This window comes from Eschrichtius robustus, chromosome 11 (genome assembly GCF_028021215.1).
Source record: "Eschrichtius robustus isolate mEscRob2 chromosome 11, mEscRob2.pri, whole genome shotgun sequence".
In the NCBI taxonomy this organism is placed as follows: domain Eukaryota; kingdom Metazoa; phylum Chordata; class Mammalia; order Artiodactyla; family Eschrichtiidae; genus Eschrichtius; species Eschrichtius robustus.
In genome coordinates this window covers 58,071,639-58,084,704 of record NC_090834.1, presented here as the reverse complement: position 1 = coordinate 58,084,704, position 13,066 = coordinate 58,071,639, and the positions used below count along the sequence as shown (strand labels likewise).

Here is a 13,066-nt window from a genome sequence, read left to right as displayed (position 1 = left end):
TCCCCATTCAATACATAAGGTCATCCCTTCGGTTCCCAATGATGTCTAAACACTTCCATCAGCTGTTTTTTTTTTTAACAGAGTTTTATTGAGATATAATTCACATACTATACAATTCACCCATAGAGTCCAAAATTCAGTGACTCAATACATTCACGGAGCTGGGGAATCATCTCCACAATCAACTTTAGAACATTTTCATTACCCCAAAAAGAAACCCCATACCTCTTAGCCATTGTCCCCTAATCCCATTCACATCCCCCTACAACCCTAGGCAACCACTCTTCACTTTTTGTCTATGAATTTGCCTGGATAATATGAATTTGCCTGGATAATTCATATAAGCAGAATCATACAGTATGTGGTCCTTTGTGACTGGCTTCTTTCACTAATAATAATGTTTTCAAGGTTCCCCCTTTTGTAGTATGGATCTGGACTTCATTTCTTTTTGTTACCAGCTAATATTTCTTTGTATGGATATACCACATTTTATTTATCCATTCATCAGTTGATGAACATTTGAGTTGTTCCCACTTTTTAGCTATTATCAATAATGCTGCTATAAACATTCATGTACAAGTTTTTGTGTGGACATATGTTTTCATTTTTGGTAATATAGTAACTCTTTATATTTTTGATATAAGGTCCTTATCAGATATATGATTTGGGAAAATTTTCTCCCATTCTGTGGGTTATCTTTTCTCTTTCTTTCTGAAGCACAAAAGTTTTAATTTTGATGATGCCTATTGGTCAGGAATCTCATCATCTTCCTGGTTTCTCAGTAAGAACAATTCCAACTTTTTATTTTTTATTTTTAAAAGTCCTCTTTACTGCATGTAGAAACTTGGGCTGAAAGCCTACTTATTTATAGAGATCAAGAATTATGGTTGATAAAGCACAATATTAAAAATAAGCACACATCTAAACTGAGGGATAAACAAAGTGGCTATATATGTGGGAGAAGATTCTATGGCAGAGTAACATCACCTAGATCATAGCCCCTCACCTAGGAAGTTGGCAGCTACTACATAAATGAATTAGCCAGAAAACAAAAGTTAAGCAACTTATGTGTGCCTCTTCTATCTAGACCCCAAAAGAGCTCACAATGAAGGTGGGGTAGAGGAAAGGGCAAACACAAAGATGCACGCCCAATGTACTCAATAAAAGTCCTCAATAGTTCTCATTTCAGTTTTCCAACAATCATTTCCTATATGTAAGATCACTGCCTATTAGACATCTCTATGCCAAGACATCTCAAATGCAAAGTGTCTAATATTATCTTTTCACTTCAAACACAATGTGTTTAAGTCATCATCTTTCCTGCTCTCCAACCATCAACCTTCCTCACTTGTTCCTCTTCCTGTGCTTCCTATTTGGTTAATGATACTATTATCTACCATCTCCCCTGATCTGTAGTTATGCAGGTATATTTTTCTGCAACATATTTTCTGCAATTCACCACTGTACTTGGCATATTTGGCCTACTGTTTCAGAATCCCAATTCTGACTTTACCGTGTAGCCTACTAGCTATGCCTCCCAGCTTCAATGAAAGAGTAAGAGAAAGGGTACTGGGACTTCCCTGGTGGCACAGTGGTTAAGAATCCGCCTGCCAATGCAGGGGACACAGGTTCAAGCCCTGGTCTGGGAAGATCCCACATGCTGCAGAGCAACTAAACCCGTGTGCCACAGCTACTGAGCCTGCGCTCTAGAGATCACAAACTACAACTACTAAAGCCTGCGTGCCACAACTACTGAAGCCCGTGCACCTAGAGCCCGTGCTCCACAACAAGAGAAGCCACTGCAATGAGAAGGCTGTGCACCACAATGAAGAGTAGGCCCTGCTCAACACAACTAAAGAAAGCCTGGGTTCAGCAGCGAAGACCCAATATAGCCAAAAATAAATAAATTAATTAATTAATTAATTAAAAAAAAAGAGAATCTGGACACAAGGGACTTCCCTGCTGGTGCAGTGGTTAAGAATCCGCCTGCCAATGCAGGGAACACAGGTTCGATGCCTGGTCCGGGAAGATCCCACAGGCCGCGGGGCAACTAAGCCCGAAAGCAACAACTACTGAGCCCGCGTGCCACCGCTACTGAAGCCTGCGCACCTACAGCCAGGGCTCTGCCACAAGAGAAGCCACTGCAATGAGAGGCCTGCGAAGCGCAACAAAGAGTAGCCCCCGCTCAACACAACTAGAGAAAGCCCGTGCGCAGCAACGAAGACCCAATGCAGCCAAAAATAAATAAATAAAATTTTTCAAAAAACAAAAAAAGAATCTGGAAAGAAGACATTCCAAATGAAACTAGTTTGGGGGAAAAACCATATCCAAATGAAGACATTTCAATATTTCTTATATTTTGTGAGGTCATAAACAGTTTAAGAACTTAAAAAGTAAGTAAATATATGGCTTCAGATTGCCCAAAATCTGGCAAGAGCCTAATTATTTTCCTAGAATTTTGGTCAGATATAGTTAATAGAGTGTAATAATGGGTCTATTTTCCATTTGACTTCACAGTCATTTCAGGAAAAGAAGATAAGGAATAAGGAAAATATTTAATGAGAGAAAAAGGGATTAAAGGAAAATTAAATCCAGGAAGGGACAAATATTTTATTCAGGTTACAAAAAAAATTTTTTTTAAGTATACAAATGATGAGAAAGAAATGAAATACTGTACTTTTATCACCAGGTAAGATGGCTCGGTAAAATCGGTCCTTCTTTTTCTTCTCCTCTGGGTTTGGAGGCAGAGGTTTGGAACCGTGGTTTAGGGTTCCAGCATCTTTGCTGCCAGCTCCAATCATAGTGCTGGTATTTCTCATCGGAGGGGCTGGGGGTTTGTCTTGAATGTCTAGGCCGTTATTCGACATTGTCACCACCAGCAGCAGCTACTGGAATCAGAAAGAAGAACATAACTCTTTTATTATTTTTTGAGCAAAAGGAAATATGTGTTGAAAATTTTAAAGGAATCCAAATTTTACAACCCTTCCTCCAGGACCCACCTCAAGCCCTTCCACTGCATACTATGACTACTGCTATCTTATTCAGTCCACCATACTCAAAGATGTAATACCTACTCTGTGCCAAGCACTGCTGAAAATTCACAAGGTTCTTGCTTTTCTCTTCATTCTCCTACCTAAGGCATTGGAGAGCACAAAAAACCACCATGATGTGATTTAAAAGGCAGAAATTTGGCCCAGCTAAACTGAGTATGAATCCCTGTGCTACTTAATAAGCTTTAGAGAAATTCCTTAACCACTTGGGTTCCATTTAGTCGTTCACATGAAGATTAAATAAAACTGCCAACAGCATTCCACACAGTGAGTTCTCTGCCAAGCTCTAATTTTGTTACCTTAGGAAAATCATTCCTTCTCTGGTAGGAATTGTATCACTATACCAATGGTCAGTAAAGCTGCTGGTTTTGTAAACAGTTTTACTGGAACACAGCCACATCCATTCACTTACATATTGTCTATGGCTTCTTTCACGTTCCAATGGCAATGCTAAGTAGTTGCAACAGGCCTAAAATATTTAGGTTGTTCACAAACCTACAATATTTACTATCTGGTCCTTTACAAGTAAAGTCTGCTGACCCCTGGCCTTTATCATCTCTCCAGTATCTCCTTCCTCTAAAATTTGACCTTGTTCTAAATATATGATGATCAATGCATTAACCATCTTGTCCTATATGGTGCTGAATTTACAGGCAATTTCCAGTGTTTCTGGGAAACAGAAGGAATAAAATCTAAAAGAAAAGGAAAAAAAATCCCTATCACATGGAACCAGTAGTTTTAGTGAAGATAAATGTCATTACCTTAAATAAGTGTGCTTGACAATAGATAAATAGGAATATATCCAGAGTTAATAAAGTTTCTCATTATTCTTCATGCTACCCTGGAAGCTATATCTTTAACCATGACTATTTAGAATGTAAGCTCCTTAGAGTCAAACACAACAGTGCTTTTTAGACTGAAGTTTCTAATCATTAAAAAAAAACAACAGTGTAATAATCACCAAAACTTTTCAGAAATATAGATGTACTTGTATGATCCTCATAAATTCTGATTTAGTATGGCTGGGTTAAGCCCAAAATTTATAATTTTAAAACTTAGTGATCCCAGTGCCTGCCAGAATTGAATACCACTGCTTTAGAAGTTACTTAAATGCTATGGACATAATCTATAGGAGTCTTAACATTTTCTAATAAATGCAGAGCTAAATGATCCCTTGCATCCATTTTTTCCCTCAATCCTTTCTCCACATGCCATCAGTGATCTTAAAACACTCATACCTCTACTTAAAACCCTTCAGTGACATCCCAGAATAAAAGCTAAAGTTCCTTAGCTTGCTTTTGAAGGCCCTCCCATTGTTTAACCCATTCCACCATCAGCTTCATTTCCCACCACTACCACTCCCTCTAATTCCCCTTATACTCTAGCCACACCCAACTTCTCCAACTTCTTCAAGTATACTGTAGTTTTCACACTTTCATTCCTTTACACATGCTGTTCCCTCTGCTTAGAATGCCAATTTCCCTATCCTCAAATTCACTCATCCTTCAACTGCTATTTCTTCTATGAAGCCCTTTTGAAATGTTCTCACCTTTAAGAAGTTAAGGTCTCCTCCTCCACACTCCAAAGGCAATGGGTATATTTCCAGGTTATCACATTTATTTTTACTATGTTATAATTATCTTCACCAGGAAGAATGTAACCCAAAGATCAGGCACGATTTTGTCACCTTTATAATCCAAAAGAGCCTAGTATAGTATCTAACTCAACAGTGGATTCAATAAATATTTCTATTAATCAAAAGTTTGACAGAGTTATATACCTTGCCTTTAAGGAATTCAGTACAGACGAAATTTTAAGGTCCTTTGCAATCTGATATTGAACTGCCTCACAAACTAAGCCACTGTACCTGGACACAGCTTGCATTCAAACCACACTTCAGAAATCTCTGTTCTCCTGAATTTGCCAAGTAGTCTCTTACCCTCCTCTTGCCCTACCCCCCCCCACCCCCAATGCTTCTTGTCAGTAATTTCTCCCTCCTCTGACTGATGAAAATCTTACTCATCTTTTAAGATCAAATTTAAACTTCATCTGTTTATATAATTCATCCTGACCTACCTCTGACAAACCAACTGCTCCTTACTTCTCTTTTTGAACAAAAGAAATCTAGTAAGCAAGGATAATCTTGTTAATCTAGAGTAACTCTCTGGGTGGTGTGTTTTTTACCCATTTCTTCCAGTTTCATTCTGCAGATTTGTCTTTGCTTTCCCTCCCAGCCCCAACTCAAGTCCCTCAGCTCCCCCAAAGAGAATTTCTACTGGCCCAGCTCTCAAGAGTACCTTCCCACTCCAGACGGCCAGTTCCAAAATTATACCCCCTGCAGCCACCTGATACCCTAAGCAGGCCCTTCCTTGCCTCTTAGGTCCTTCAGCCAAAAGCTTCATTGAATATTACTCCTTTTCAGGATGACAGCCCAGGATTGCACCAAGAAAGGCTTCATCAACCTTTCTGATAAGGCTTTTCTTCATTTCTCAGTTCTTCCACTGTGTTTGAAGAACTCTAGGTAGTAGATTGCCACTTTCAAAAAAAATTCTAAATTATTAAAACCTAAAATCTGTTGTTGGAATACAATGTTTGAATACTCTGTACCACATTCCAGCCCAGGTCATCTAGCCTGTACTTGAAAACCTCCAGTGATAGGAAATCCACAGTCTCACAAGTCAGCCTATTCTATCTTTGGTGACCTCATTTAGAGAGTTCTCACTTATATTGTTTTATCTTCTCCCAATGAATTGCAATTATTTGTTTACACATTTGCCTCTCCCTGCACTTCCCTTCCCTGCCAGACTTAAGACTATGAACTGCTCAACAACAAAGTTCAGTCATCGCAATCCCCAACACCAGGCCTGGCACGGAACAGGTAATCAGTAAAGATTTGTTGAACAAATGAACAAGCAAATGAATAAATAAAAGAACAACAAATGAACAAACAAACACTACTTCCCTCTATTATTTCTAAATCCTATATGAGGATTATATGAGGGCTACTCAGCGAAAGTCTATTGCCTCTTCCCAGACAGAACTTTATGTACCTGAAATCATCTCTCAAGACTCCCCCCACCGCCCAAAATCTATTTTCTCAATGCTAAACATTGCCAGTATTTTCAACTATACTCACAGAACACAAGTTTGTGCCTTCTTGAACCTTTCCTTTGAACTTACTTGGACTTAATATTTCTACACTACTTTCCAGTTTCTCTGCAGCCCTCCATCCAGTCCTTTCCTATGGCTTCTCCACAAGTCTTTACTCTCTTTACACTTTATAGATCCACTCAGAGGTCATTTTGTCCATCTATACCTAGAACAATAATTAGCACATTTTAAAACCTACACTATTCTAAACTTTGTTTATAGGAAAACAAGTCCAAAATTTCAATCCTGATAGGAAAAAGAAGAAATTCTTTTTTTTTTTTTTTAATTTTTACTGGAGTATAGTTGATTTACAATGTTGTGTTAGTTTCAGGTATATAGCAAAGTGAATCAGTTATACATATACATATATCCACTCTTTTTTTTTAGATTCTTTTCCCACATAGGCCATTACAGAGTATTGAGTAGAGTTCCCCGTGCTATACAGCAGGTTCTTATTAGTTATCTATTTTACATATGGTAGTGTGTATGTGTCAGTCCCAATCTCCCAGTTTATCTGTCCCCACCCTTATCCCCTGGTAACCATAAGTTTGTTGTCTACATCTGTGACTCTACTTCTGTTTTGTAAATAAGGTTCATTTGTACCCTTTTTTTTTAGATTCCACATATAAGCGATATAATATTTGTCTTTCTGTGTCTGACTTACTTCACTCAGTATGACAATCTCTAGGTCCATCCATGTTGCTGCAGATGGCATTATTTTGTTCCTTTTTATGGCTGAGTAATATTCCATTGTATGTATGTACCACATCTTCTTTATCCATTCCTCTGTTGATGGACATTTAGGTTGAGTCCATGTCCAGGTTATTGTAAATAGTGCTGCAACGAACATTGGGCTGCATGTATCTTTTTTTGAATTACAGTGTTCTCCGGATGCCCAGGAGTAGGATTCCTGGGTCATATGGTAGTTCTATTTTTAGTTTTTTTAAGGAACCTCCATACTGTTCTCCATAGTGGCTGTACCAATTTACATTCCCACCAACAGTGTAGGAAGGTTCCCTTTTCTCCACACCCTCTCCGGCATTTATTGTTTGTAGATTTTTTGATGATGGCCATTCTGACCGGTGTGATGTTACCTCATTGTAGTTTTGATTTGCAAGAAATACACTCAGCTCTTGAATAACATGACCAAATATATAGTAAATCTTCTAGCAATCTCTGCAGGTCAAAGATTTGGAAGGATGAGAAACCAACGCCTTCTGACAAGCTGCAGAATAAAGCTAAGCCCGAGGCCAACATTTAGAATGATAGTTCAGATGGCATCCCTTTATCTATCCTAGATGACAAACTGATATAACATACAGAGAGAAAGACAGATTGACCATGTGTTACCAATGCCCCAGAGGCTCAGGGAGCCTAATAATTTATAAGCAACTAATTATACTGAAGTACTAATTATTAATCAACTGAATGACTCTATAATAAATGTAGGATCACTGTGAGGTTTCAAAAGGGCCATTGGCAGGGCGATATAGTAAAAAGATGAATGGAGTTAAAATCAGACAAGTTTAAGTCCTGGCTCTGTTATTTACTAGCTATAGTCCTAATAGAACTCTCTTCACCTATGAGCTGCAAACTGTTGTTTCCTCCTGAGCAGTCAGTCTCTAGACAGACACTGGTCAAGAGGCAACCAAGGAGGGGAAGTGATTTATGTTTCTTTTTCTATAAAAAGCATAAAGATACAGTGCTAGAGGAGAAAAAAGGGAAAGAAAACACTTTTCAAGTAGCCACTATGTACAAGGTACTTTACATACTGAACAAAACCGGTCAGGGATTCAGGGGAGTATGTTCACCAACAACTACTTCTTTCTGCTTTACCACATCTGGATTCCACAGCCACGAGTATAAATCACAGCCAAGATAATCAAAGATTTTAAGATACACATAACATCAAAGCCAGAAGCAACCTCAGGGGTCATCTAATCTGACCCCCTCACGTAACAGGAATACGGAGGTCCAAAAAGCAGAAAGAAATTGCCAAAGATCACACAGAAATTTAAAGGTGGGGATTGGAACTCAAGTCTTCCGACTCTCTACCAAAGGATTTTCCAACTATACTTGAGGTAATCCTCACCCGGCTGTACCTATTCTGACCTAAACTATGCTACTTCTGATTTACATTTAGATCCATCAAATCTAGCCAATGGCAAATATAGAAATATATAAACATGTTTGGGCTGGACTTAAGATTGATATTTACTAAATGTCTGCCACGAGCTAAGAAACAGAGAAGATAAATAATTTCTTGGTCCTCAAATCAGCCATGTGAAAGTTATGTACACCTTTTACTGACGTTGCAGGTCCTTCATTCAAGTACAGTTCAAATAAGTAATTTTTAATGAGTACTTACTTGTAAGGTGCTATGCCAGAAACCAGGGATATAGAGATAAATAAATGAATATGTTCCCAACTCTAGAGGTTCTCATGGTCTAGTAAGCAAGATAGACAGGACCTAGAAAACCACAATGTCAGGCCAATTGTGAACAGTGCTGTAGAACAGTACAAGCAGTAAAATGTCAGAAGAAACAGAAAGGAAAGACTATATTAAACTGAGGTCATCAGTGAGGCTTCACAGAAGTGGTGCTAAGAGTAGGGGCTTAGGAGAATTCCCTGGTGATCCAGTGGTTAGGACTCCACACTTCCACTGCAGGGGGCATGGGTTCCATCCCTGGCGGGAAACTAAGATCCCACAAGCTGCGCAGTGCAGCCAAAAAAAAAAAAAAGAGTAGGGGCTTAAAGAATAAATAGGTCAGACTAGTGGTCTTTGACTCTGGACTATTAGAATTCCCTAGAAGCTTTTTAAAACACCAGATGAAGTACTTAAGAGAGGAAGTATACTAATATCTGCAATTTACTTTGAAATGCATTTTTAAAAAGTAAGATACATTAATGGATGAACATAGGGATGTGATATAATATACATGTCAATATATAATATATAATGGATGTGATAAAGCAAGTTAACATGAAAATGTTAATGGTAGAAGAATCTACATGGTGATTACACAGGTATTCACTATAAAATTCTTTCAACTTTGCTGTATGTTTCAGATTTTCCTAATTAAAAAGCAGGGGCGACGGGGGTGGGGGGGGAAATACCACTGCTTTAACTCTGATTTTAATTGGTCTGGGATAGGCCCAGGCATTGGTATATTACCTTGGCCAAGGAAAACAGACAATAAAATGAATGATTTTGACAGAGAACGATGATGGCAAATATATCCCAGACCATAGGAATAACATGTGTGGAGAGTACAGTGTGGTAGAACGCAACATGAAGGTGAAAAAGTAGGACACAGCAATCACAGAGGACCTTTCATTTTCTGCAACACATACAGCGCTAGTCAGAAAAATGGTCCTTTCTAAGCAGTTCTAGATCTGTACAATGAATGTCCCACGTTAAAAATAAAAGATGACGCTGTTGATTAAAAAAGGCTGAGGGATGACAATGAGAAAAGAAGTGTTGCCTGGAGGAGGGGACCAGCTGCTATCCATCTGCACTGACGACTCTGTGGTGCCCTGAGCTCACACAATGGGACTTGGAGTTTAGGAGAGTTCTCTAAATTGCCTAACAAAGTTGCTAAAATTCTTTTAAAAGTAACCCCATTGAACCTCCCGGACTAACCGTCTTTACAAATAGGGTTTCAGCCATCACCTGAGGCTGATATTTTAATAACCACTAACATTAATGGAGTTTACAAGAAAACTTGGAAATCTATTTGGTTGGCATTATTTTTCTCATTCATTCATGTAAATATTTATTCATCACCTACTGTTTGCCAGACTGTGTTAGGTGCTGGGGATAAAAGTGTGAACAAATCAGAAGAAGCAAAATCTCAGAGATGCTGCCAGCCACCCAGGGTCACACAGCTAGTGGAGAGCAGAGGCAGGAACCTGAAATGAAGTCTGTGTGACTGCAGAATCACCTCTCTTTCCACTACACCATACCTCACTGTTCACTCTAGAGGCAAAGGAATTGGACTAGATGACCTTTAATATTACCTCAGGCCATTATTTAAATGAAAATGGGGAAGGAAAAAAGAAATAAAACCTATCTCATGTATTAATCACATTTCTCAGTTCCAACAACTCAGAGCGGCTAAGACTGGCATGATCAACACTCCACCCAAGACTGGGGAGTACTGCATGCCCCTGACACCTGGTTATGAGAATCTGATCTTTAATTAAATTGTGCCAGGAGGTTTTCTTTGGCAGAAGCCTGGAATGCTACAGTCTTGAATTTGCTGAGGGATGTCCTTCTGACAAGTCAAAGACATTCCCGCTATGCAGCCTCCAGCCACTCGCACTGGTTTAGCAACAAGAAAGCAACTGCTGAGGTAGCAGGGAGGAAAACTGGAAGCTCTTTCTGAGCTGTTAGGAAAGCTACTTTAATTTTTGACCCTCAGTTTCCTCTTTTTTAAAATACAAATAGGATTGTCTATTTTACAGAGCTATCATGAGAATTGAAAAGCATATATAAAAGCCCCTAGCATGCTGCCTGACACAAAATAGATGTTCAAAAAACACCTGTTCTCATCCCCCACTCATCTATCCAGTTTCATCTCTTCTATCTCTAAACTTGTCATTCCAACCCAATCTGCTTTCAGGCTACTGCCTTTGCCCACACTGTTCTCTCTGCCTAAAATGTCCCAACTTGTCTGCCAAGAAAACTCCTACTCATTCTTCAAGATCCGGCTTGATTCACTTCCTCTACAAAACCTTCACACAGCCCTCCTATTTCTACCTTGCCCCAAATTTAATAGCATTTTATACATAATTCTATGCAACAGGTTCCATATTTCATGATATCAACCTCACCAGACCATGAACAAGTCAAAGGACAAAACTAAGTCTGATTAATGTCTATGTCCCTGAGTCCCACCCAGCACAGACCTGGCACAACTAGGTAATTAGTAACGGTTCACTGACTAAAAGGCAGCCTGGTTTAGAGAAGAAAAACACAGGAGTTGGAAGGATCTTGAAAATCAGCTAGTTCCAAATCTTTCATAGTTCTAACATGAAACCCATAGGGGTATGCAACTTAGCTAAGATCACTACAACTGGAGAAGTATGAGAGGCAGCAAAGTGAAATGGAAAAGGCAGAGAGATTTGGAGTCAGAGACTTAAATTAACTTATGCTGACCCTATACCTTCACCCTCTCCTCCCCCTACCAATAATACTACACATCTTCCTCACCCCTATCACCCCTGCAGATAGTCACTAGAGTGACTCACAGAAACCAGCACCAAATGTCTTATAATCCTCCTCCTACCATCTTGGGAAATTCCTGACCTGTATTCCCCATTGAGCTATTCCCAATAGTTAAGGGAAAAATTCAAATTTAAGCTTCAAACCTCCAGCCCTCCCCACGGATGGCCTGAACTGAGAAAATAATCACTAAAACCTGAGGCTCATACAATCTAAGAGCTGAAGGAACCAATAAGGTGATCTAGTTTAACCTCCCAAGAAACACTGGAATCTATTCTGCTGTCTCCTAGATGGATGATCTTCCAGTCAATCTGCCTGACCATATCCTATGATTTCCCACACTGCCACATGCTGCCTCAAAGGAACATATTCTCTTGGAAGTATTAGGAACAACAGAATGAAAATAGACTGCCCTCTCTCCTTTAAAAGAGAATCACGACTAATTTAATCAAGCTTCCAGTGTCCATTTACTTCAGACAGCCTTGACCACCCAAACTCTCATACCCAACCTTTTCTGTATGTCCTCTAATCTGACCAAATTCCTCAACCCTTTCCTGACTCTGGATCCCTCCCACTATTTCCTCTGGAACTTCCCATTTGTCATCGGCTCATTCCCCTTGCCTCTTTGCCTTAAAAGAAATTTGGTTATCTCCTGAGAAAGAGACTTCTCTAGCAGCCCTCTCAACTGAAGGCTGTTTTCTCTCTTACACCCAACCTATCAGTGTGGTCCTTAATTTTCAGTGCCATTTCCAAACCACTCCTTTTTCTTCCTCTTGTAAAACCTCTATTCCTTTGAGTAGCCTCCACTGGCTGCTATCACACTCCCTTGCTGCCTAATACCTACTTCCTGGACACTCCACTCAAAGGTCCCTAGATCAGTGTTCTTCTGTACCCTTCCAGTTATCATTCTAGGTGATTCAACAGCCACAATGATGCCCTCCCAACACTCTGGCTATTTCATTTGCTGACCTATAGTCCAAGTTAACCAATACTCCCATGATCACACCCTGGACCTTATCCTCAAAATGTTCATTGACTCCAATATCTAGAGAGAATCATATATACTCCAAACACAACCTCCTATCCATGTAGCTCACTTGTTCAAGAACTTCCACTACAATTCCCAGACTTTATTTTGAGCTCCAATCCACTATCGTTTAGTCCCCACTACCATCACTTCCTTTTTTCCCTAAACATAGTCCAACAAAATCACTTAAACATCAAAAACCATCAACCCACTAAAATTCAACAACAAAAAAACCAAACAACCCAATTCAAATATGGGCTAAGGATTTGGATAGACATTTCTCCAAAGAAGATACATGAATGGCCAATAAGCACACAAAAAGATGCTCAACATCACTAATATTTAGGGAAATGCAAGCCAAAACTACGAGACACCACCTTATACCCTTAGGATGGTTACTACCAAAAAAAACCAGAAAACAACAAGTGTTGGTGAGGATGTGGAGAAACTGGAACCCTTATGAATTACTGGTAGAAATATAAGATGGTACAGCCACTATGGAAAACAGTAGAGCGAACAGTTCCTCAAAAAATTAAAAATATTACAGAATTACCATATGATCCAGCAGTTCTACTTCTGGGGTATATACCCCAAAATATTGAAAGCAGGGTC

At 39.3% G+C, this 13,066-nt stretch overlaps 1 protein-coding gene across 7 annotated transcripts in view; it reads right to left on the bottom strand.

Moving 5' to 3' along the window:
• The window catches only part of PAK1 (p21 (RAC1) activated kinase 1), a 152,139-nt gene that overhangs the window by 67,782 nt on the left and 71,291 nt on the right, over window positions 1-13,066 (bottom strand). For 3 of the 7 annotated variants that reach the window (XM_068556014.1, XM_068556020.1, XM_068556015.1), the window contains exon 2: window positions 2,678-2,888. In XM_068556014.1, coding sequence (XP_068412115.1) covers window positions 2,678-2,867 — 190 coding nt within the window. In that variant the 5' untranslated portion in view covers window positions 2,868-2,888. Of the gene's footprint in view, window positions 1-2,677; window positions 2,889-6,864; window positions 7,038-13,066 lie in introns of those variants that run through there. The other 4 variants (XM_068556017.1, XM_068556019.1, XM_068556021.1 and 1 more) reach the window with 3 other exon arrangements.